General features: G+C 34.3%; 1 protein-coding gene across 1 annotated transcript in view; it reads right to left on the bottom strand.

Annotated features, from left to right (window-relative positions):
- Positions 1-451: 451 nt before the first annotated feature.
- The window catches only part of LOC148956440 (ALK tyrosine kinase receptor-like), a 114,657-nt gene continuing 87,974 nt past the window's right edge, over positions 452-27,134 (bottom strand). The window contains exons 6-8 of the mRNA XM_089090926.1: positions 23,307-23,463; positions 4,465-4,621; positions 452-724 (exon numbers count right to left, since the gene is read on the bottom strand). Coding sequence (XP_088947052.1) covers positions 452-724; positions 4,465-4,621; positions 23,307-23,463 — 587 coding nt within the window. The remainder of the gene's footprint in view (positions 725-4,464; positions 4,622-23,306; positions 23,464-27,134) is intronic.

Genomic DNA, 27,134 nt, shown 5'->3' on the forward strand with positions numbered 1-27,134 from the left:
GAAAAACCAGTCGCCTAAAAAACGGATGTTGCCTCAAAAACCACTCTAATTATCTTATAAAGCCTTGACTATAGTTTCAAAACATGCTCGGCCACTTTCTAGCGTGCCAGCTTTTAAAATGTCCATGTGATAGTGTAGTGTCTCACCCATGGGTTTTTCTTGTAGGGTTCATATCTATTACACTTTTGAGCATATTCTTGTAGGCGTGAATGTACGCTTGAATGTACGCTTGAAACTGTGCATATGAATACTACTCAGGGGGCCAAAAAAGCTAGGCGGCCAATCTCCCCTTCCGCACTTGACGCCACTGGTGTTAAATAAGCAAAGTTTACAAAAAACAACGGGAGTTCAAAACCCACCCATTGTTATACAATAGAATACAGTGATGACAATCTTGATGACATTACAGTGAGGATAATGTTTATTATTTTAATCAGTATAATGAAAATATTTAACCTGCGAAAGTATCATGTTCGTCGCCGTTTCTTCCATGCTCCATTGAGAATGAAAAATTCAATCCTCTTCCATCAATGTCTCCAACTTCATCAGGTTGATCCCACCCAGCGCCACCACCACCAGCAGCAATTACTAATGGAATACTTTGGCCTGTTCTTATGTCAATTTTATAGATGTATGTTGCCCCTCCTCCTCCCCCACTTCTTCTTTCAACATCGTTGCTACCTTTAGTACGAAAATGCGACGATCCTCTTTTCCCAAGTAGAAGCTTGAAAAGAAACAAGATAATTGTTGTTTTAATATGATTATTCGATATATTTATTCTGGAGACTTTTATATCCGAATTGTGTTATTAATGAGTGTTATAGATAATTTTGGAGACCACACTGCCTTTCCATTACGTTCAAAATAGTTCAAAATAGAAATAAAATCCTTTTTTAATAGACAGTGTATAATAAATTTCACAAAAAATACCAGATATTTCGGTCACTGTATATGTGACCGAAATATCTGGTAATTTTTGTGAAATTTATTATACTCTGTCTATTAAAAAAGGATTTTATCCCTATTTTGAACTGTTATTTTATCGTAATAAGTGTTATTAATTAATAAGCCCCAGACAGTTATTATTAATAAGTGTATTAATAAGTGTTAGAAGTGTTATTAATACCTCAACAAAAAAATTTCTTGCTACCAGGAAAAACTTTAATTTTTTCGACAAAAAATAACTGTCTGGGGCTCAGTCATTATATTTTTTCAACATTCAAAGACAACATTTATGTAGTTATCATCACTCCTCAATGTCATTTTAGTCATAAGCTATTTCAGTTTTTTAGTTTTTAGCAAATTTAGAGGTATAGCCTAAGCAGGCACGTACGCAGAAATTTGGGCCGGGGGGGGGGCAAATCCTTCAAACCCATTATTCTGTGAGAAAAATCAGAAAACTATGGGAAAATGAAAAAAAATTGTGAGATTTCGGGGGCGGGCCCAAATGTCCCCCTGCGCACGTCCCTGAGCCTAAGTACTCTTTTTTACTCTTTTTAGTCTGGTAATTCTTTCTCATTCCTTTTCTCAAACCTAACATAAAACCCGATAATACTAATACTACTACTAACAACTCACCGCAGCATCAAGCCGACTGAGAACAACACAGCTATACACGCTCCTCTTCCTTCATCCACATCTATTCAAAGTCTGCCTTTTTAAACCCTCCCAGGAAGTTCCTATTTCCCTTAAATCTTTCTTTATGACATCCTCCCATCCCAGCCGCGGATGACCTACTTTCCGTTTAGCCTTTGACGATTCGCCAAAAAGGACAATCTTCGGCAATTTGTCACCCTTCATCCACAGAGTATGCCCAAGCCTTCTCAACCTGTCTCTCATTTTAGCCCTAGTAAGCGGGATTTAATTACAGTTTTCGTACCGCCTACTGTTTGAAATACGGTCGGTCAGCCAGGTAACCAGAACAATCCATAGGCAATTTCTCTGGAAAACATCTAGCAAATCTTCATCCACTTCTCAGGGTGAGCATGCTTCAGAACCATATTTGACGACGGTCATCACCGTAGCTTCCAATATTCTAATCTTAGTTTGCAGACTTATGTTCCTATTCTCTAAACTTTTTTTCAATTTTTTTGCCTTAGCTATTCTACTTTTAACATCTTCACTACTCCCACCGTCTTTCCTAATAATACTACCAAGGTAAGTGAAGCTGTCCGTCTGATCGGTCTTTTCGTTACCCAGCGTAACCCTTTCATCTTCATTTATTCCTAGCCTTAGTGACTCATTCTACTTAACATTAATTTTCAATCCTATTAAAGCACCCTGAGCTCGCAAAACCTCTAAAAGTTTATTCATTTTGCTCACACTTTTATCCGGGATAAAAGTGTGGGATAATATACATATATATATATATATATATATATATATATATATATATATATATATATATATATATATATATATATATATTTGTTCGTTTTAACTTCGCTCTTTACTTTCCTAAGAAAAACCTTGTTTTTCAAATTAATACCATATAAAAATAGAGAATATAATCTCTTAACATTAATTTTCAATCCTATTAAAGCACCCTGAGCTCGCAAAACCTCTAAAAGTTTATTCATTTTGCTCACACTTTTATCCGGGATAAAAGTGTGGGATAATATATATATATATATATATATATATATATATATATATATATATATATATATATATATATATATATATATATATATATATATATATATATATATATATATATATATATATATATATATATATATATATATATATTTGTTCGTTTTAACTTCGCTCTTTACTTTCCTAAGAAAAACCTTGTTTTTCAAATTAATACCATATAAAAATAGAGAATATAATCTCCAGTATATCGTGTAATCCCGCTTTACTCCAAGCGCACAATAACGCTAGAAAGATATTTCCCTGCCCTTACTACCATGTTAACTACCAAACAAATATGATTATTAATAAATCCCTTCCTAGCATGCATCCTAACTAGTAAAGTCGCTATAAAAATCTGATCTACCGTAGAATAACCCTTGTTTGGTCTTTCTTGTATTTAATTAATTTTCTTCGTTTTTCCAACCAAATATCAAATCTTCAGTATAAAATCTTACAAGAGCACTTACCAAAACTATTCCATAAGTCAACACTTTTATTGTTTACATGTAAGGACGAATCACCTTTTCAGAAAAGTGGGACTATAATTAAGGTTGACGATTGCGAATGCTACTGAGGCTTTTAAATAATATCCGAAAATACTGCTGATATTAATGAAATGGTCTAAGTGCTGCTACAAACCCAAAGGTGAGCGGGAATACCTTCTGTCAAAGACGCGAAAGATGCCTTTATTTTCTTGAACTCCCTCCAAGTTTCCTCCTCTGAAATATTCCATAAAAACTCCAGATTATCTTGGCTAGGCGATGTTTGAAGGGTCTTACATTTCTCTAATATGTGCTTAATTTCGATTGTCGAATTCTCACTCCAACAAAGCATGTCTTTTTCTCTTTTTCTAAATCCCCTGCCTAACTTTCCACTTGTGTTAATAATTGTACTAGGTTCTGGTTTTCCAAAATTTATCTTGAGCTGCCAAAGTTTCCAATGACTGCTGGTATAGAAAGCTTTATTAAGTTGGTCTGCATGTAGCTCATCAAATGCTCTTTTTTTACTTTTAATCAATCTTTTATACTCTCTTCTCGTTACTTTATAATCACAGTTGAGCTTATCATTCTCTTCAGTGCACAAAACTTTCCGCTTTTACACTGCGAGTCCAAGCCACTCCCTCTGAGAAGTGCATTTGTCGTTGAAAAAACCCTATTATCTTTTATCCTTTCTGACTTTAAAACATAGCTCTAGCAACCCTCTCTAGGGAATCTTCTATTTTTCCTTCTTTTGGTATTATTGTCATCTGTTCTAGTTCCTGCTGGAATACATCTGATGGAATATTTTCAATAAATATGTTCTCTGCGTCCGGTTCAAACTTCAACCCCTTTTTACCACCTCTTTCCATGCTATAGAATCAACAATCCTTTTACGTGCATTTTCTTCTGACTCGTCCTAATTCCTACTAAATAACTTTAATGAAGCCCCAATGAGAGTCTGATAAGATCTGGCCAACAAGCAAATCGCAATTTTGGGAAAATGGAGAAATATCATGAGTCGGTTTATTTGAGGTAAAATGCAGATGTTGCTTTAAGGTTGAACAAATAATTTTTGTTTGTTTTATATTTCAACTTTACTTTTCACTTCGCTTAAAAAGTTTTTTTTTGGGTAAATGAATATAGCGAAATAAGGGTAAAAAATATTGGAGTTTGATGAAAATAGCACAAAATATTAACTTGCTCAGTCGAGAATAAATAATCAGAACTGTTAATAAGTAGAAATACAATCTTAATAAAAGAAATCCCATTTTAGTGTTAGTCTTTTATTATTATTTAGGAATCACCCAACTCAGATTAGCTTATCCATTTTATGCGTGTTAGTGTATACCTGCTCTGGTTTTCCGAGACCCTCCTGACCAATTACCATGTGCAGCTTTTGTCCAGCAGTAAGTGTTAGAACGGCTCGAACTCGGGCTCCCCTTCCTCCTGTTCTATTTGTTTTACCGTTTATGGCCATACCACCGCTAGCACCTTTGGCAAATATCCTATAAAACAAATAGTACGTTATTTCAATTAAGACTTGAAAGCGCAGATGCATTTATTAAAACATAACCACAGTAAATGGTGGTTGACTTGATATATAGCTAGAACTAAGCCTTATTTACGCATTATTCCTCATCAACAACATAATAATTTTTTTCCCCATTCAACACTATACTCGGCTGATTTAGTTCCAGCTTCTGAATTATATTATAGCCGATCCTATTAATTCCTCTTTTCCATTTGCAGATTCTTGCATCAAAGTGTATTTAGTAAAAAACCGAATCTTAACTGTGTATCCCCAGCTTCCACAATAATATGGAGCAGCAACTTAAAAACCCCTAAATTAGTCATTTAATTATCAATCAATTCTTAGAAGCTAATCTATGTAACCCAAGATCTATTTGAATATTAATAACGCTAAAACACACTCGAAAACACATTACATAAGCCTAAACAATTAAGAGGTGTTCTTCCATATATTGTTTTATTTACTTATTTATAATGGAGGTTGCTCGAAAAGCATCCTCCATTGTTCCAAGAGCATGGTGGATTATCTTGACCACAGTTTTTTTTTTTTTTTTGACATTGGAATCGTTGAAATGTCTTTACTATAGTCAGTAAACAACAAATTCAGTTATAGTCAGAAGCTATTTTCACAACAGGTAAAAACCAGAATTCAAACCGGATTTCATCGAAAATGTTTACCTTCTTATCTATCAGAACTGCCCCTATCTGCAGTGGCCATGGGCTAAAATTTCTGTACAAGTAGGCATCTGAATACGATGTTTTATATTACAAGGAGAAAGAGATACATTTAATTTCCACAAGATATGAACACATTTAATATGCATTTAGCGTTTAATATACTAAAGGAGGCTAAAGGTTTAATTCAATTTAAATAATTAAAATTGAACATGTAAAATTTGAGTCTTGTGATTTTTATTTTCATTTCAATGCTACTGGAAAAGGGAAAATTTGTTATATAATTCGCTTTCAATGAAGAGCCAATGACGCAAGGCTTTAGATTTATACAGTTAGGGAAGGAGGCATTAGCCACATCCTGTTTGTAGTGAAACTAAATTTGTCCTGAACGGTTTAGGGAAGAAATATGATTAAACTAAATATTTGAAATATGATATCAGCTGCTGAAAAGCCCATCATTTCAAAATTTAATTTTACAGTAATTTCATTTTTATTTTCAATGTTGTAATTAAGTATTTAATATTTTTTCCCATTTTGAGTTTGATTTGCCTACATTCAATTTTAGCTGTACTCGTTTTAAGATTTATCTATTCATTTAGCCTATAATTATACAACAAAAGAAAAAAAAATGAAAGCAATACGAAACCGGAAGAATGGATTAACAAGAACAGTGCAAGAAGAGATAGCAAAAACTAAAAACAATATTTAAAAAAATAAACCCAAAACAATTAACCCCCTCTCCCTCCCGCAAAAAAAAAGCAAGCCAAATGTATTTAAGCTGCCCCATTCCCATCCGGGTAATAAGAGTTCAGCCTAACACAGGTTATATTTTAATTACTTTTTGCTTTATTGACGAGCATTTCTGATTTCCCCTTCTTTCTTGACTTGATTAGTTGCAATTCCTTTTTTCTTATTGTTAGACGTTTCTGTTCTTTTCTAGTTTTTATCGGCATTGAACATGCCTCGTTTGGCACATCTAAAGGTATTTGCGGTCTTTTTCATCTTTCCTTGTCCTTTTTCGGTGGCTAGCGTTTACCCCCCCCCCGAAAATGCAACCCGAGGAAAATAACCCCCCCCCCCCAGAAAATGCTCCCTAGAAAAAACAGAGAAAATATCCCCCCCCTCTGAGAGAATATCACCCCTACGCAGCTGGTTGGTCTCCAATCCCTTTGGACTTAAAAAAAGGACTAGAATACTCAATTTCTGATCTAATGAGCACAGTCCGAAGTTTCTTTGACCCTTAGGTGGAGGTTTGGATAAGGAAGGGACAATCCCCCTCCTGTAAGGAATAAATTCTACTCATTTTGAGGTTTAATGTCATTCTTTACTTACAAAATAACAGCATAGACCAGATATATGCGCAGAAATTATAAGGGAGTTTGATGTGTTTTTAGAAGTTCCTTTTGTACCCCTGCCCGCCCCCCAAAAAACTTTGCTGGTAAATACACTTTTTGCTGGCTTTTTGTTGGAAAACTGTTCACGGAGGGGATTACCGGCATGATTTTAAAAGGAATCAGAAATTAAAGTATTTTTCAAATGAAAAGTCACCCATGGTAACCTAACCTAAATGAATCTAACTTAAAAGCAGTTAACTTAATGTAACCTAACCTAGTGAGGATATGACAGCCATATGAGGGAAATGATAGAATCTATGTCTTTGTATGTGTTTTTGTCTCTCTCACTCTCTAAGCCTGTGTCTCTTGGCGGGTGTTTGCTTGTCGCAATGCCTGTCTTTGTCGGTCTATATGTCTGAATCTATGTATTGGTATGTGTTTTTGTCTCTCTCACTCTGTTTACCTGTGTGTCTGGGTGGATGTTTGCTTGTCACCCAGTGCCTGTCTTTTGTTGGTTTACATGTCTGAATTTATGTATTTGTATGCGCTTTTGTCCCTCTCACTCTCTCCGCGTGTCTGGGCTGGTTTTCGCTTGTCCAAGTGCGTATCTTTGTCGATTTGTGTGTCTGAATCTATGCATTTGTATGTGTTTTTGTCTATCTCACTCTTTCTGCCTGTGTTTCTGGGCGGGTGTTTGCTGTCTCTCTCACTCTCTAAGCCTCTGTGTTTGGACGGGTATTTGCTTGTCCCGGTACCTGTCTTTGTCGGTTTGTATATGTGAATTAACGTAATTGTACATGTTTTTGTGTCTCTCACTCTTTCTGCCGGTCTGTCTGTCTTGGCGGGTGTTTGCTTGTCCCAGTGCGTGTCTTTGTCGGTTTGTACGTCTGAATCTATATATTTGTATGTTTTTTGTCTCTCTAACTCTCTTTGCCTGTGTGTCTGGGCGAGTGTTTGTTGTCTCTCTCACTCTCTCTGCCTGCATGTTTGGGCGGGTGTTTGCTTGTCCCAGTGTCTGTCTTTGCCGGTTTGTATGTGTGAATCTATATATTTGTACATGCTTTTGTCTCTCTTACTCTCTATGCTTGTGTCTCTGGGTGGGTGTTTGTATGTGTTAGTATATGTAGTTTTCGGTTTGCATGTCTGAATCTATGTATTTGTATGCGTTTTGTCTCTCTCGCCCTCTTGGCCTGTTTGTCCGGGCGGGTGTTTGCTGTCTCTCTCACTCTCTAGACCTTTTTGTCTGGGTGGGTATTTGCTTGTTCCAGTGTCTGTCTTTTTCGGTTTGTATGTGTGAATCTGTGTATTTGTAGATGTTTTTGTCTCTCTCACTTTTTCTCCCTTTCTGTCTGGGCGGGTGTTTGCTTGTGTCTCTGGGTGGGTGTTTGCTGTCTCTCTCACTCTCTAGGCCTGTGTGTGTGGCTGGGTGTTTGCTTGTCCCAGTGCCTGTCTTTGTCGATTTGTATGTCTGAATCTATCCACTTGTATGTGTTTTTGTCTCTCTCACTCTCTTTGTCTGTGTGTCTGGGTGGGTGTTTGCATGTCCCAGTGCCTGTCTTTTTCGGTTTGCATGTCTGAATTTATGCATTTGTATGTGTTTTTGTCTTTCTCATTTTATTTGCCTGTGTGTCTGGGCGCATGTTTGTATATCCTAGTGTATGTCTTTGTTGGTTTGCATGTCTGAATTTATATATTTGTATACGTTTTTGTCACTCTTAATCTCTAAGCCTATGTGTCTGGGCAGGTATTTGCTTGTCCCCGTGCCTGTCTTTGTCAGTTTGTATGTGTGAATCTATGTATTTGTACATGTTTTTGGCTCTCTCACTTTTTCTGCCTTTCTGTCTGGGCGGGTGTTTGCTCACTCTCTAGACCTTTTTGTCTGGGCGGGTATTTGCTTGTTCCAGTGTCTGTCTTTCTCGGTTTGTACGTGTGAATCTATGTATTTGTACATGTTTTTGTCTCTCTCACTTTTTCTGCCTTTCTGTCTGGGCGGGTGTTTGCTTGTGTCTCTGGGTGGGTGTTTGCTGTCTCTCTCACTCTCTAGGCCTGTGTGTCTGACTGGGTGTTTGCTTGTCCCAGTGCCTTTCTTTTTCAATTTGCACGTCTGATTCTAAGTATTTCTATGTGGTTTTTTGTCACTCACGCTCTCTTTGCCTGTGTGTCTGGGTGGATCTTTGCATGTCCAAGTGCCTGTCTTTGTCGGTTTACATGTCTAAATTTATGCATTTGTATGTGTTTTTGTCTTTCTCATTTTATTTGCCTGTGTGTCTGGGCAGATGTTTGTATATCCTAGTGTATGTCTTTGTTGGTTTGCATGTCTGAATTTATATATTTGTATGCGTTTTTGTCACTCTTAATATCTAAGCCTATGTCTCTGGGCAGGTGTTTGCTTGTCCCCCTGCCTGTCTTTGTCAGTTTGTATGTCTAAGTCTATTTTTTTGTATGTGTTTTTGCATCTCTCACTTTCTAAGCCTGTGTGTCTGGGTAGGTGTTTGTTTTCACCAGTGCCTGTCTTTGTCGGTTTGTATGTCTGAATCAATGTGTTTGTATGTGTTTTTGTCTCTCTCACTTTCTATGCTTGTGTGTCTGGGTGGGTTTTTGCATGTCCCAGTGTCTGTCTTTGTTGGTTTGCATGTCTGAATCTATATATTTGTATACGTTTTTGTCTCCCCCACTTTCTTTGCCTGTCTGTCTGGGCGGGTGTTTCTTGTCTCTCTCACTCTCTTTGCCTGTGTGTCTGGGCGGGTGCTTGCTTGTCCCAGTGACTGTCTCTGTCGGTTTGTATGTCTGAATCAATGTGTTTGTATGTGTTTTTGTCTCTCTCACTCTCTATGCTTGTGTGTCTGGGTGGGTGTTTGCATGTTCAGTGCCTGTCTTTGTCGGAGTGCATGTCTGAATTTATGTATTTGTAGGCGTTTTCTCTCTCTCACTCTCTATGCATCTGTGTCTGTTCAGTTGTTTGCTTGTCCGAGTGTCTGTCTTTGTCGGTTCGTATGCCTGAATTTTCCTAGTGTCTGTCTTTGTTGGTTTACATATCTGAATTTATGTGTTTGTATGCGTTTTGTCTCTCTCACTCTCTCTTGTCGGTTTGTATATCCGAATTTATAGGTTTGTAGGCGTTTTTGTCTCTATCAATCTTTAAGCCTGTGTGTCTGATAGGATGTTTGCTTTTCTGTGGAGATTTTTTAGAAAAAATTCAGCTCATCTCTCTCAGACTTTGTTAAAAGTACTGTTAACCTGTCTCATTTTCTAATATATCCCCTATGAGCCTGCTAGTAGTATCTATGTCTCTGAAAAATCCTTTTCTTACATCTCGGACTTTTTAATAAACATCCTAAGCGTTTGACTTGCTAGTGTACCCTAAAAATAATGGAAACATAACAAAGTAATGCATAAATTTTGTTATTGAAATAACGACATGTAGAATATTAACATAAAAATATGTTACATACATTATTATACATTATTAATATTATTGAATTACTTTGGACATTTTGCATCTGTTCCATAAAATAATTATCATGTTCTCTCTTGATACTAAAGTTACTCTCTTCTCTTAGTCCGTAACCAGCAGAATAATCACTAATCCATTTTGAGTCATACACAATTTTTAGTGGGGTGTCACCTAAAGGTTCAATATGCATTTCGTCTTTGGTATTATTGGGTTCATTGACTATATGATCAATAGTAGTAATAAGGTTCATTTGCGCTTGATTTTTCATCAATTCATCTTTATATTCCTTGATGACATTGTCTGCCGATACTCTTTTTATTCTGCCTGTGATTCCACTGTCTATTATCACATTATTTTTACACAGATTACAGTTTTCGCACCTAGACAAGATATGATTAATGACATTAGTGCAGGAGTATGCGCGTCTTCTTCTTGTCCTCTTTAGAATGCTAATGCCGGTAAGACGACGATAGGATGTATCAACAGGTAACATGTTACCACTGACAGTATCAAGAAGATGTCTCCCATCATCGACGATTATTTTTATGTTTGTGTTCTCTTTGAGCACTAGGTTCTCTGGAGATCTCACTGTCACATATCTATCCTGAGTGATGTTAAATCGTTTCGGTAGTCCAAAGAAATCTAAACTCTCACTGTCATGATAACGCACACATACGTTTCCAATAGTGTTACCACTAGTGCTTTTTAATAGTTAAAATATTGATCTTTTTCAGCATTCAACGCAACGATGATTTTATCGTGTGCACACACTTTTGTCAAATAATTCTTCTTCATTTTTTTTAATATGATATCGGTGATAATTCTTCGAATGTAAGAAAATTACTGATTTTATACAGATAATAAACTAGGTAGTCTTACTAAGTAGCCATAGAGTACCACTGATACAGTCGCTTAGTGTCGTTGAGCATCCATATAGTAATATACCATATAGTATATACACTAGTGTTACCACTAGTGCTTGTTTAATAGTTAAAATATTGATCTTTGTCAGCATTCAACGCAACGATGATTTTATCGTGTGCACACACTTTTGTCGAATAATTCTTCTTCATTTTTTTTAATATGATATCGGTGATAATTCTTCCAATGTAAGAAAATTACTGATTTTATACAGATAACAAACTAGGTATTCTTACTAAGTAGCCATAGAGTACCACTGGTACAGTCGCTTAGTGTCGTTGAGCATCCATATAGTACCATTGGTACAGCTGCAAGCATAATTCATGTCATTTTAAGATAAGTAAAAAAAAAATTGAAAAAATTCCTAAGTTCCGAAAATTCCAAGTCAGGAAAAAAGTGCTACTACAAACATTATTTTTCTAACAGTAAGAGTCACAAGTAATATATTTATATCATTCTCATTTTGCATTTTACTCCCGCCAATTACCCGTGCCACAGCCATTTACACATTTGCCTCTCAATTACTTTGACTATCTGTCTTGGCTTGTCTCTTTCTAAAATTAGCCATGTCTTGATGCAACCTACTGCAAAATAATTGATAACTTGAATTCAAAATTCAAGTTATCAAGTATTTTGCAGTAGATTGCATCAAGATATGACTAATTGTAGAAAGAGACAAGCCAAGACAGATAGTCCAAGTAATTGAGAGGCAACTGTCTAAATGGCTGTGGCACGGATAAATGGCGGGAGTAAGTATGACTCTGTTATTGGACACATACTTGTCAGGTTAGTTTTTTTGGAAAGGCATGCCTGCCTAGAGTCTCAGGCATGTTGACCAATAATTTAAAATTGACATAGGACCGTTAGATTACCTGGAATGAGAGGCAAACAAGGCCACGCCCGCCTATGTGTCAATATCATTCCCATTTTGTATTTCGAAAACGCCAAATGTGATGTTTTTTTGTTTTGAGTATATTTCATATCATTAAGACATGTAAAAAAGAGTTGAAAAATGTCCATGGTAAAAAAAATATACAAATAAAAACGGTTAAAATAAATTAAACTTCAAAAAGAGTATAGAAAAATGAGGGGAGGGGGTCAAAAAGTTGGAGGGAGGGGGCCCCTTGGAGGTTAGGGTGAGAGGGCCTTTGGTGGTTGAGGTCCTTGGTGGTTAGGGTCATTGGTGGTTGCAGTTCTTGATGGTTCAAATCCAAAACTGTCTCACTAGTTGATTTCTAAGGATTTCTAAGGATTGTTCTGGATTTCTATATTAAAGTTCTTTTCTTGGCATCTACAAAATTTGCTTCATTTTTAAAATAGGGGGAGACTTACCACCCCCTCAGACTTACCTTAGCTGGTTAGCAGTTTTAACCCTTTTATCACTCTCATTCTATCCAAATAAAATAATATTCGTATTATTCCCATCTTAGCTTCAGCCCTATATTCATTAATTAAGAGCTTTTAATGCTACGATATGCTACATGTGCTGATCGCGAATAAATCCCTATTATTCAAATCAGTAATTAAGATCGTTAGAGACCAGAGTTATGCAAATGGGATAACTTTTTGCAAATTGATATAGCTTTATGCAAATGATTTACTTTTGATGCCTGTAATAATGTATGTGATCATTAAATCTAGCTGAAAAATCTATGATCACCGTATATGGTGTGCCGTTAGTAGAAACGTCTCTGATTGGTCCAGAAATGGGCGTTGACTCAGAAACCTGTCTGGCAGGTCTTGTGTAATTCGTGGTAATAAATAGGTTACTACTGATAGGAGTGAATAAGATGGAAGTTTGGTAAGATTAAAATTTTTGAAGTCGAATTTTATTCGATTTTTTTGAGGTTTCGAAAGGCTAAGAAAAGTTTCATAATTAATAGTCAGGGTAAGTCTTTTACCTAAATTCCCAGCCATAAAGCCTTTGGGGGGGAGGGGTAATGGTGTTATATATGCTTTTATTGTTTACTATTGTTGGGTGATTGTTTATGAGTAAGTAAATAACTGTTGATATCTTAATAATAAGTAAATCCAGTCACCTACAACGGGGGTGTATAAGGATGATAAGAACACTATAGGCATCGATAAAATTTACGGATGGGTGGCTTTACTGACATAGGTAATAACACTGTTAGAACTAAGATTGAAAAAATGGAAAGCACAGTAGTGACAGTTACCAAGTGCAGTCTTGAATGTAGCGACTTTTAGAAGTTAAGAAAGACACCCTATGAGTTTTATGGAGGAATTATTTAGGAATAATCTTTGACAGTTGCTTTAGCTATTGTATATCAAGTACTAAGCTGTGAGAAAAATATAGTTTGATCAAACTCTTTGCGGTTGTGAGCTATAGGCAAGGAACGACTGATCCAAATAGTGACCAAAACTATAAAAAACGAGTTTCAATAACAATATATACGTGAGAATAATTGATTTTTTATTTTGCTCTTAAGTGTGTAAAATTCCTTGAGTTTAATAATACCAGCAAAAGTTACGGCCCTTATAAAGTTCGTTTAATTTCGAAAAAAATGTGTGAATAAATCAAAAAAGAGGAAAAATTTTGATGAAATTTTCACCATCGAATTAAACATTTCACAGAGCCCTATAGCATAGTTAACTCCCCCCCCATCCCTCCCCCCCCCTAGGAAAAATTAGTATTTTTTGAGAAGAATGATCACAGATGCATGTTTTTTTGTTTCTTGTTTCTTTCTTTTTCAAGGGTGATTGTGCCGAACCAACGGTCCTAAAATATTGGAAATGGACTAATTCGAATGAAAATTAAAAGTTCTATTGAAGCACGGTGTCGGACGGTGGTGTACTCGTTCCTAAAATCGTACGTTGTCCATACAAAATAAACAGTAACCAGTAACTGTATAAATGGTACATTCAAATTTAAGGCTTACCCAAAACGTTTATCATTCAGTCAAACCATGTGTTTTTTAAAGCTTAAGGTGACGTATATGTTAAGCCTTGTTTTTATTGCGCTTTTTTCTGGCGAAATGTCTAAGTGTCATGTCAATGGAAAGAGCCTTCCAAAAGCAAAATGTAACTTTTCTCTAATAAAAACCACCTCAAATTCATATATTTTGCCTTTTGAGTCTTATAAACCCTTGAACAAGCTGAAGCTACCAGAAAAGTAAAAAAGCACTCAGTAGAGTTCGTTTGAAAAAGCCGCAGTGAAGATATAGGTTATGTTTCCTAGAAGAAAAAAATGAAAAGTAAACATAAAAACCAAATATTACTTTATTCGTTACAAATCAGAGGTGCAATAGTTTTGCCTGGATTAAGAGCAATATGACTTCAATGTCTTATTTAGTTCTTTTATATTTTATTTAACTTTTTTTCCTCGTGGAACTTCCTATAGAAGCAATTATCGTAGAAACTTTGGAGGGGACTCATTCGATTGGAAATTGAAAGTTCTAGTGCATCGTTTAAGAGTGAACTGATTGGAGGGCAACCAGACTCCTACCCACACTCATTTTAGGCACTTTTCCCTCCCCTTAATCCCCCCCCCCCAAGATATCAGCCACGTTATTCAAAATAGTCATTTAGTCCAAGACCATACCTTCAAGGATGAAATGATCCCCCAAACCCCTTGGGACAAGGAGCTTGGGAGATCACTTATGGAAGCTGCCAATTATTTACATTTATGTCCTTTATTTGGATTTTTTCAACTGAAAGTAAGGAGCTACATCAAAATTTAAAACGAACAGAAATTATTACGTATGTGAAGGCGGCTGCCCCCTCATCAACACCTCGCTCTTTACGCTGAAGGTTATTAATCCTTTAAAAAAAAGCTTCTTAGCTTTCTAATTAAACGACCCTTGTGTTTCAGGAGTTGTTCTTAAAGAATTGGCTCACAATCCCAACTTTAGCGTAAAGAGTGAGGTGATGAGGAGGGAGAAGCCCCCTTCATATACGTTATTATTTGTGTTCGTTGTAAGTTTTAATACTGTTTCTTACTTTCAGTTGAAAAACTTGTTTTTTTTTAATTTCTGATCGTTTTTTAAATAATGCAAGGAAATCTGGTTCCACTTCCACGAAAAAATCTTCCTCCCCACGGAAATATCCTCTAGACAATTCAATCACGGAAAAAATTCCCCCCGGACAATCACCCGTAACATCCCCACGTGTAATACTGAGACGGAAAAGAGAAGGCAAGACCTGTAAAAAGAATGTCGTAAGTAGATTGTACATATGGAATTTGGGTAAAGCTATAGGAATCTCTATGTTATTTCTGTACTGCCATAGGACCATGTTATTTGCTGTGCTATTTGGGTCATTGACTTACCAAGGTCAACCAGACAGGTTTCTGGTGGGTATTGTCTGGCTTGATGGGTATTGTCTGGTTTGGTAGGTAAAGTCGATATTGGTTTGTATAGTCAGCTTTGGTGGGTATAGTCTGGTTTGGGTTTTCATAGAGAGTGAGTGGAATATTAATGTTTTGAATAATAGGAGTGTGATTGATTTTAATTAGTGATTGGATAATTTTTTAACATGAAATCTCTGAATAAAATATTTTTTGGGAGAGATGGGTTGATGGTGTACTGTATAATACACAAGTGATGCTTGAACAGTGTTATCAATTTAAAATAGGGTCTAACATTTTAGTATACTAAAAAGTTGATACTAAGTGGGATTTAGATGACAAGAAAGGAAGTTCAATAATGAAATTCAGAACAAACCTTAAAAATCACTGCAAATCAAGTAGTAGGGTGTATGTGAGTACGAACCATCAAGGATCATAAGCACCAACGACACTAACCAGCAGAGACATTAACTCCCCAAAGGTTCCTTACCCCCAAACTCGTTGGGCACCTCCTCCCTCCAACTTTCCCCCCCTCCTCCCTATTTTTTTTTTATTTTTTATTTTAACATGATATATTTTTTTCAACTTTTTTTTTACATGTCTTCGAATGAGATGAAACATAGTTAAATTCAGTAGTATTCTGTTATGCTTTAACCTGTCACAGTTACATTCTCGTGACTGTGAAATGGTCATTTTGGATGTATTTCCTTGAAATGCAGAAAATGGAATATATAAGTTATGTTTCATTGTGCGTTAGCTCGTCATAGTTTCATTTTCTTTATTTTTAAATGTTCATTCTGGATTTTTTTAGTGTAAATTAAAGAGTTGGAATACTTCGGTAGTGTTTTGTTGTGCTTTACCTTATCACAGTTACATTCTCTTGATTTTTCAAAGTTCATTTTGAATTTCTTTCGTTGAAATGCAAGAGTTGGAATATTTTAGTAGTGTTTTGTCGTGGTTTACCTTGTCACAGTTACACTCTCTTGATTTTTCAAAGTTCATTTTGAATTTCTTTCGTGAAATGCAATAGTTGGAATATTTCAGTAGTGTTTTGTCGTGGTTTACCATGTCACAAATGCATTATCTTGATTTTTCAATTTTCATTTAGTATTTTTTTTGTGAAATGCTAGAGATGTAGTATTTCAATAGTGCTTTGTTGTGGTTTACCTTGTCACAGTTACATTCTCTTAATTTTTCAAACTTCATATTGAGTTTATTTTGTTGAAATTCAGGAGTTGGAATATTTCAGTATTGTATTGTTATGCTTTACCTTGTCACTGTTACAGTATATTGATTTTTCAAAGTTCTATTTTGAATCCTGTCGTTTATAAGCTATAGTTTTAACTTTTCTGAATTTGACTGTTGTGGTTACTCTTGTCACACCTTAAGTCTTTTGATTTATAAATGATAAGATTGGCTCCATGTAGGGAAATGGAAGAGTTTCAATATATCGATAATGTTTTGTCGTGGTTTACCTTGTCACAGTTACATTCTCTTCATTTTTCAAAGTTCATTTTGGATTTCTTTTGTTGAAATGCAAGAGTTGGAATATTTCAGTAGTGTTTTGTTGTGCTTTACCTTGTCACAGTTACATTATCTTGATTTTTCCAAGTTAATATTGAATTTCTTTCGTGAAATGCAAGAGTTGGAATACTTCAGTAGTGTTTTGTCGTGGTTTACCATGTCACAGTTACATTCTCTTGATTGTTCAAAGTTTATTTTGAATTTCTTTCGTGAAATGCAAGAGTTGGAATATTTCAGGAGTGTTTAGTCGTGGTTTACCTTGTCACAGTTACATTCTCTTGATTTTTCAAAGTTCATTTTGAATTTTTTTCGTTGAAATGCAAGAGTTGGAATATTTCAGGAGTGTTTTGTTGTGCTTTACATTGTCACAGTTACATTCTCCTGATTTTTCAAAGTTCATTTTGAATTTCTTTCATGAAATACTAGAGTTGGAATATTTCAGTAGCGTTTTGTCGTGGTTTACCTTCTCACAATTACATTCTCTTGATTTTTCAAAGTTCATTTTGAATTTCTTTCGGAAAATGCAAGAATTGGATTATTTTAGTAGTGTTTTGTCGTGGTTTACCATGTTAGAGTTACATTCTTTTTATTTTCCAAAGTTCATTTTTAATTTCTTTGGTTGAAATGCAGGAGTTGGAATATTTCAATAGTGTTTTGTTGTGCTTTACCTTGTTATATTCTCTTGATTTTTCAAAGTTCATTTTGAATTTTTTTAGTGAAATGCAAGAGTTGGAATATTTCAGTAGTGTTTTGTATTTTCCATAATTTTCTTACAAGAAACTAGAGTTTACGGCCAAAAACCAATTTGATCAACTTGGAGAAAGTTCAAATAGAATCGTTACTGATATTGATATTAGTGCGTAAACTACAAACTGACAAAAAATATTCAGGACTTTTTTTTTATAGCCTTGACTTTGAAGACATTTCTTCTTCTTAATTGGCTTTAGAAATATCATGCAAAATAAAACTAACCAAACCGTCGTTGCTTTGTCGAATTTTGAGCAAGCAAAAGGCTTGTAGCACCTGATTGGCTCGTTTGTATGCAATTTCAAGCCAGTGAAAAGAACGAAACGTCTTTGAGTCACATTAAAAAAAAAGTGAATAAATTTTATTTATCAACATCTTTTGTCAGATACATCGAATAAAATTGACAGAATCTAAGTGTCAGAGTGAATAATTTGTTTTTTATCAACGTCTTCTATTAGTTATACAAATTATAAATAGCAAAATCTAGATATCAGAGTGAATATATGCTTTTTCAGCATCTTTTGACGGATATGTTAAATAAAATATGCAAAGTCGATATTGCTTTATTTCATTTTTTAAGGTTAATGTAGACGTGGTTACGGGCGCGCCCGTTACCGCGTCTGACTTTACCTTAAAAAATGAAATAAAGCTATGTCGACTTTGCATATTTTATTCAACATATCCGACAAAGGATGCTGAAAAAGCATATATTCACTCTTATATTTAGATTTTGCTATTTATAATTGTTGTAACTGATAAAAGACGTTGATAAAAAATAAATTATTCACTCTGACACTTAGATTTTGTCAATTTTATTCGATGTATCTGACAAAAGATGTTTATAAATAAAATTTATTCACTTTTTTTTTAATGTGACTCAAAGACGTTTCGTTCTTTTCACTGGCTTGAAATTGCATACAAACGAGCCAATCAGGTGCTACAAGCCTTTTGCTTGCTCAAAATTCGACAAAGCAACGACGGTTTGGTTAGTTTTATTTTGCATGATATTTCTAAAGCCAATTAAGATGAAGAAATGTCTTCAAAGTCAAGGCTATAAAAAAAAGTCCTGAATATTTTTTGTCAGTTTGTAGTTTACGCACTAATATCAATATCAGTAATGATTCTATTTGAACTTTCTCCAAGTTGATCAAATTGGTTTTTGGCCGTAAACTCTAGTTTCTTGTAAGAAAATTATGGAAAATATAAAACACTACTGAAATATTCCAACTCTTGCATTTCACTAAAAAAATTCAAAAAGAACTTTGAAAAATCAAGAGAATATAACTGTGACAAGGTAAAGCACAACAAAACACTATTGAAATATTCCAACTCTTGCATTTCAACAAAAGAAATCCAAATGAACTTCGAAAAATCAAGAGAATGTAACTGTGACATGGTAAACCACGCCAAAACACAACTGAAATATTCCAACTCTTGCATTTCACGAAAGAAATTAAAATGAACTTTGAAAAATGAAGAGAATTTAGCTGTGACATGGTAAACCACGACAAAACACTACTGAAATATTCCAACTCTTGCATCTCGGGAAAGAAATTCAAAATGAACTTTGAAAAATCAAGGGAATGTAACTGTGACAAAGGTAAAGCACAACAAAACACTACTGAAATATTCCAACTCTTGCATTTCAACAAAAGAAATCCAAAATGAACTTTGAAAAATCAAGAGAATGCAACTGTGACAAGGTAAAGTATAACAAGACACTACTGAAATATTCCAACTCCTGCATTTCAACAAAAGAAATCCAAAACGAACTTTGAAAAATCAAGAGAATGTAACTGTGACAAGGTAAACCATGACAAAACACTACTGAAATATTCCAACACTTGAATGTCACGAAAGAAATTCAAAATGAACTTTGAAAAATCAAGAGAATGTAACTGTGACATGGTAAACAACGACGAAACACTATTTAAATAATCCAACTCTTTAATTTCACTACAGAAAATAAAAACGAACTTTAAAAAATCAAGAGAATTTAACTCTAGCAAGTTAAAGCAAAACAACACCCAACTGAAATATTCAAATTCTTTCATTTCTACAAATTAAATCCAAAATGATATTTGAAAATTGAAAAGATTGTAAATGTGGTATGGTAAAGCGCGACAAAACACTACTGAAATATTCCAACTCTTGCATTTCACGAAAGAAATTCAAAATGAACTTTGGAAAATCAAGAAAATGTAACTGTGACAAGGTAAAGCACAACAAAAAACTACTGAAATATTCCAAGTCTTGTATTTCAACGAAAGGAATCCAAAATTAACTTTGAAAAATCAAGAGAATGTAACTGTGACAAGGTAAAGCACAACAAAACAATTCTGAAATATTCCAACTCTTGCATTTCAACAAAAGAAACCCAAAATGAACTTTGAAAAATCAAGAGAATGTAACTGTGACAAGGTAAACCACGAAAAAACACTACTGAAATATTCCAACTCTTGCATTTCAACGAAAGAAATTCAAAATGAACTTTGAAAAATCAAGAGAATGTAACTGTGACATGGTAAACCACGACAAAACACTATTGAAATATTTCAACTCTTGCATTTCAACAAAGGAAATTCAAAATGAACTTTAAAAAATCAAGAGAATGTAACTGTGACAATGTAAAGCACAACAAAACACTACTGAAATATTCCAAATCTTGCATTTCAACGAAAGAAATTCAAATTGAACTTTGAAATATCAAGAGAATGTAACTGTGACAAGGTAAAGCACAACAAAACACTACTGATATAGTCCAACTCTTGCTTTTCACGAAAGAATTTAAATATAGACATAGAAGACTAAGGAGATTTCATTAGTGACAAGGCGAATACAAACAAAACAATACTGAATTGTTCCATCACTTACCTCACAGCGACAGAAATCAAGATTGGGCTTTTAAACATATAGAAAATTGATAAGTGACTAGGAACAGCTCAACAAGAAAATTCAGAACTGCTAAGAATCTTGCATTTCTAGCAAACAATTCCAAAATTAACTTCGAAAAATTAAGAGAATGTAACTGTGACATGGTAAACCACGACAGAACACTACTGAATTTAAATTTGTTTCATCTCATTCGAAGACATGTAAAAAAAAAGGTTGAAAAAAATATATCATGTTAAAAAAAAATTAAAAAAAAATAGGGAGGAGGGGGGGGGAGAAGTTGGAGGGAGGAGGTTCCCAACGAGTTTGGGGGTAAGGGACCTTTGGGGAGTTAATGTCTCTGCTGGTTAGTGTCGTTGGTGCTTATGATCCTTGATGGTTCGTACTCACATACACCCTACTACTTGATTTGCAAGGATTTCTAAGGTTTGTTCTGAATTTCATTATTGAACTTCTTTTCTTACCATCTACATCCCTCTTAGTATCAACTTTTTAGTATACTAAAACGTTAGACCCTATTTTAAATTGACAACACTGTTCAAACATCACTTGTGTATTATACAGTACACCATCAACCCATCTCTCCCAAAAAATATTTTATTCAGATATTTCATGTTAAAAAATTATCCAATCACTAATTAGAATCAATCACACTCCTATTATTCAAAACATTAATATTCCACTCACTCTCTTTGAAAAACCAAACCAGACTACACCTACCAAAGCTGAATATACCTACCAACCAAGATTATACCTACCAAACAAGACTATACCAAACAAACCAGACTAAACCCACCAAACCACACTATACCCACCAGAAACCTGTCTGGTTGACCTTGGTAAGTCAATGACCCAAATAGCACAGCAAATAACATGGTCCTATGGCAGTACGGAAATAACATAGAGATTCCTATAGCTTTACCCAAATTCCATATGTACAATCTACTGTCGTATAGGAATTTGGCAAATTCTTCTAGTGTAAAATTTCCCCTGGAAATGTCACCTCCTGGAAACTTCCTTCCCCATGGAAAATTCCCCCGTGGAAAAACCCCAAGCATAAAAGTTACCTCCCACCCAAAAATGTACGCATAGCCTTTCCCCTGTGGCTGTGGGAGGGTCATGATGTATCCAAAGTCATAGTAATTGGGCCTTTCAACTATGCTAAAAAAATGATTATCTAAAAATTTAGATCAGAAGATCTTGGGAAAAAAGGGGCGGGGGCATAGTTGCCCTCCAATCTTTTTGGTCACTTAAAAAGGGTGCTATAACTTTTAATTCCCGTTCGAATGGGCCCTCTCCCAATATTCTAGGACCACTGGATCGATTAGATCATCCCTGGAAAAAAACAAGCATCCGTGATCCTTCTTCTGGCAAAAAACATAAAATTCCACATTTTGTCAGATAGGAGCTTGAAACCTCTACAGTGAGGTTCTCTGATACGCTGAATCTGATGGTGTCATTTTTATTAAGATACTTTGACTTTTAAGGCGTATTTTCCCCCTTTTTCGGAAATCAGGCAAATATTCTCAGGGTCATACCCACTGATGGGTTAAACTTCATGAAACTTGTATATTTTGAATCAGTATAATAAGCCAATTTTATTATATATCTATTGGTATCAAAATTCCGTTTTTTAAAGTTTGGGTTACTATTGAGCCGCGTCGCTCCTTACTTACAGTTCGTTATCACGAACTGTTTGAAGGGTCGCATGTTTCATCCTGCATATCAAAAACGACTAAGATTATTAAAATAAAACTTTCAAGGAATATTGAGGGAAATGCTGAACTAATCAAAAGGTACTATATGCATCCAGGTTGACAAAAGTACGTATCTGTAATATTTCGGGAATATCTATTGGGATTAATCTGAAACTTTCAGGACATATTGAGGAGAACGTAAATTAAATCAAAAGACGTTTTCAGGAGGAGGTGAGGGTATTAAGTTCAAGCTTTCAGGGAATGTTAAAGGGGTATTGAAGAAAATCAAAACATATTATGTATACCCTGGTTTAAAAAACAGTATATCAAAAATATCTTCGGTACGGCCGAGGGTATAAATTAACGGCTTGAGGAACTCTACGTAAACTTTGAAGGAATATTGGACCGAGGTTCAAGTGAGTTTTAAGTTTTGCCCAAAGGGGAATAAAAGTGGCTTTTCACGGTAATTAATGATTAGAGAAAAGAACGGAATATCTTTATGATGTTGTTTGCCGTTAAACAATAATATTTTGTATTCAAATGTTTTACAACGTAATTCGGAAATAATAAATTTGAAATTACACATTAACTATATTTATTCCACTCACAAATGCATTCAGCAAAGAATTATTAGACTTTAGTTCAGTGAAAGGGGGTGGAGTGAAGCAAGAACAGCATCCCTCGTATACGAAATAATTTCCATTCATTTTAAGTTTTATTGTCATTCCTTAATTTTATCTGGAAAAACTTGTCTTTTTTTGTAATTGAACTTTGCTGTGGGAGGCAATAAGGAAAGAAGGTAGAGACGCTTAGATTAAATTTGATGACGGATGATAGGTTATCAAATATTATAGTTTTCTAGGAGAAACAAAATATAAGACGTCTTCGATTGGGTTAGAAATAGTCCGGACGAGAAAATTTTAAGGAGGTGGGTATTTACTGGGTAGAGATGAAGACCCAAGGCCTCAAGGGAGGGGAAATCAGGAGAGATAAACATCACTGAGCTTGACATTGCAATAAGCTTTTAGTTAGTTTCTGTTGCTTTTTGGCTTCAAATATCTTCGGATTTTTAAAAATAACAAAAAAGGTAAATAGATAAATTTGTAGTACGTGTATATTTCTGTGTATGGCACTGTCCAAATTTGAAGGCCAGGCATTGCTCTTTCATTCATTTGGATTGTGACATTTGTTCCATTATATGCTTTCGTGCATTGGGAAAGTGTTGGTCCATGACGGCCTCTTGCTCCACAGGTTTTAAAATAAAAATCTAAAAGAAAATATTATAAGATTGTTTCTTAATTCAAGTTAAGTATTATAAATGAAATCAGATATCACACAGTGAAGAGACCAGACAGTGAAGGACCAAGTATATACCAATTTAGCATAGACCAATCCTAAAAAAACACATGCCTCATTTCCGAAAAATATGTTAGATTCAGCGCTGATATTACTTATTCTCAAACCTATACAAGAAAAGTATCCACAACATATTATCTTTCTTATAACGGAAAGTAGTAATAACCCCAATACTCCGGGACCTGAACCATATAAACCGAGCAGAAGACGATATATTCCGACCAAAATGGTATACTATACGGAGGTAGGGCCCCTGATCGAGTTGATCATGTCATTGTTCATCCAAGAATTATGCACATGAGATATATGTTGCTACCTGTATTTATGTAGGTCAATGATCCAAATTATGGTGTGCGTTCAGTATAGTATACTATTCAAATGGTCTGAAGGATTAACTCAGGACATAAATATCCAGATAAAACCAAATGACAAAAATAAGAATAAATTTTTTTATTTGGATTGACTGAAACCGGTAAAGGTTTGAAATTTTAATCGCTGACTAACTAAAGGTAAGCCTGAGGGCACGGTGACTCCCTGCCACATTATATAAATGTCAGAATAAGATTAGTATATATTCATCCTTTACAAGTCGATTGATTCGATTGACCTAGCTTAACTTCTTGGCTATGGTTACTATAATACACAAGTCCCAAGTGAGGAGTGCAGTTAATATAAAATATTCTTTAGCATTTGAATATGTATAAAGTTGAAACTAATGAAGTTGTAGGCACCGAGAACAGAATTTTAATATAGAAATCCAGAACAATCCTTAGAAATCCAGTACAATGTTTAGAAATCAACCAGTAGGCCTAAAGTGGTTATGGATTTTTAATCCACTGGACTATGGAAAATATCAGAAACAAATTGGTGTGGATATTACATAGCAGTAAATTGTATAATTAATAGCATAACTAATTTTTATAATTGCAAACAAATTTTACTTGAAGAGAAGTTTGAAAAAAAAGATACAAGTGATTTTTCAGGGTATTTTAGAAAGGATTAAAATCCATAAAACTTTTGAAATGAAAATTTTTATCGGCTTTAAATTAAATACAAAAAATTTATCATTGAAGCATTAATTTCTGTATTAGAAAAATCACATATTAAGTCTTTGTTGACATAGGCTCGTAAAATTCTACATTACCATTTTGATGGTTCTGAAGAGACAGAAAATATTTTTTCCGCCACTCAAACAACCGCTGAAAAATATCGGCAAATATATGGAAATCCAAAAATGCACTACGGAAAAAAACATAAATATTTGCAATTAAAACTTTTCGGCTTTAATCTAAGAACAAAAAGAAGTTCAAATTGAATACATTGAATCGAAATAGAATAGACTTAAATAGTTAATAAATTCAGTGTTTATATTTCAACTGCAGACTGACTACCAAACATTTAGTAAATGAATCGATTGTATGATCATGTTCATGGGAATGTATGCTTTTACCGACTCTTCTTTTAGAGATACTTATAGTCATCCATATACCACATCCAAAGGGCCCCAATGTCATTACCTCATCTTTTTTTATCATTTAATATACTGCTTCTTAGTACGATGTCTGATAAAGTACTTTTTGGTCAAGATTTGTTCCAATTTTTCTGGTCTAAGTCTACTAAGATTTAATATGAGAGTTTTCTAATGCAGAAATTCGTGGTTCAATTCTAACATTTTTGTATTTAATTGAAAGTAGAAAATATTTTTATTGAAAAATGTTTAGGGTTTTATCCATACTGCATTCGTAGATTAAGATATTTCCATAAATTTGCCGAGATTTTTTAGCATTGTTCGACAGGCGGGAAAAATAAAATATGTAGTGTCTCTTCAGAACCGTCAAATGGCGAGGGAGAATCTTATGGACCTTCGTTAACAAAGATTTAATGTACGATTTTTCTAACACTGAAATGTTTAAGTTTTCAGAACTAGACAGGTGGAAAAAAAATATATTTTTTTTCTCTTCAGAATCTTCTAAAGGATGAGGGAGAACTTGTGGGCCGTAGTCAACAAATATTTAATATGTAATTTTTCAAATACAAAAATTCATTTTTCAGTAGTAACCTCAACAATTTCAACTTAATTCCCTCCAGCTGTTTCCAATATGTTGCTAATTTTGCTTATTGGGATTCATAAAAACAATGCCTTTTGATTTAGTTTAAAGCATCATTTTATTTCTGAGTCACTGCATTTCTTAGAAGTAAACTCCTGGTTTTTCTGCGATTCAATCTTCAAAGAAGCCACTATTTCAATAAAACAATTAAAGACAACGCTACTTCGAGACTTATATGAGCTTTTACTACTTTAGTTAAGAACTGTATTTCTATCCTGATATCTATTCTTTTTAGTTAAATCATTCGCAATTTGTTTTTTAATGAATTTACCAGCTTCTCTCTCCCAAAACTTAAAATGCTTTCAAGTCTTTTATTCTCCAGTTAATGATAAAATGAGTTTAATATTCATTTTTCGGTTATCTAACCATTTTGAGTGACGCATAGTGACGCTTAGAATATATGAGCTCTTACTATTTTAGTTAACAACTGTATTTATATCCTGATTTCTATTCATTTTTATTTAAATCATTCGCAATTTGTGTCTCAATAAATTTAATAGCTCGTCTCTCCCAAAACTTAAAATGTTTTAATTTTTTTACTCTCCAGGTAATGATAAAATCTGTTTAATATTCGTTTTTCGATTATCTAAGCATTTTGAGTGACGCATAGTGACGCTTACAATATATGAGCTTTTACTATTTTAGTGAAGAACCGTATTTCTATCATGATTTCTGTTCATTTTTATTTAAATTTCTGTATTAATGAATTTACCGACTCCTCTCTCCCAAAGCTTAAAATGTTTTCAAGTCTTTTATTCTCCAGGTAATGATAAAATCTGTTTATTATTTGTTTTTTGTTTATCTGAGCATTTTGAGTAACGCATAAACTATTTTTTTATTTATTTAATTAAAGAGAAAAAGAGACTTAACTTTAAAAGCCTCCTTTAATTCCATTGGTTTAATTTTGAAACGTACTTTCGTGAGTCAATCAAATTATTTCCTAATTCTGGGCTGTTTCCTGCCTGTCTAAATGAGACCTTTTCTAGCGTCTGAACTGAATGCACCCGTGATGCATCATCAAGATGCGAGTTCTAATTTGTTTTAAATACTTATTTGTATGCTCTGCTTAATGAAAGAATGCATGGGAAATAAAAAATTTATACCCGGTTTTCTCAAACGAAGAGATTAGAGTTAAAGTATAGTAATGCGCTTTTAGAAATTATATATGTAAATAATTTAGGATCATTTAAGTTGTTTCAGAATTTTATCGTATTCTCTTCTTACTATGGTGGGCTTATGGGTTTGACCTTATCCCTATCATTGTCTCAACTAAATGCCTTCAGCTTGTTTTATGGAATAAAAAAAGTTGTTTAAATGGTTTTGAGAATGCATGGGGGTTATCGGCCCTATATATGTTAATTTTTACTTGTTTTAAGTTTGTCTCAAGTATTTATTGTAATTTCCGTTCGGTTTAGTTCTTAATTATTTATTGATAATGATCTGTCCACTTTATTCTATTTTTTTTTTATCTATT

This window comes from Artemia sp. Qi Xiang Cuo, chromosome 1, assembly GCF_049724085.1.
Source record: "Artemia sp. Qi Xiang Cuo chromosome 1, ASM4972408v1, whole genome shotgun sequence".
In the NCBI taxonomy this organism is placed as follows: domain Eukaryota; kingdom Metazoa; phylum Arthropoda; class Branchiopoda; order Anostraca; family Artemiidae; genus Artemia; species Artemia sp. Qi Xiang Cuo.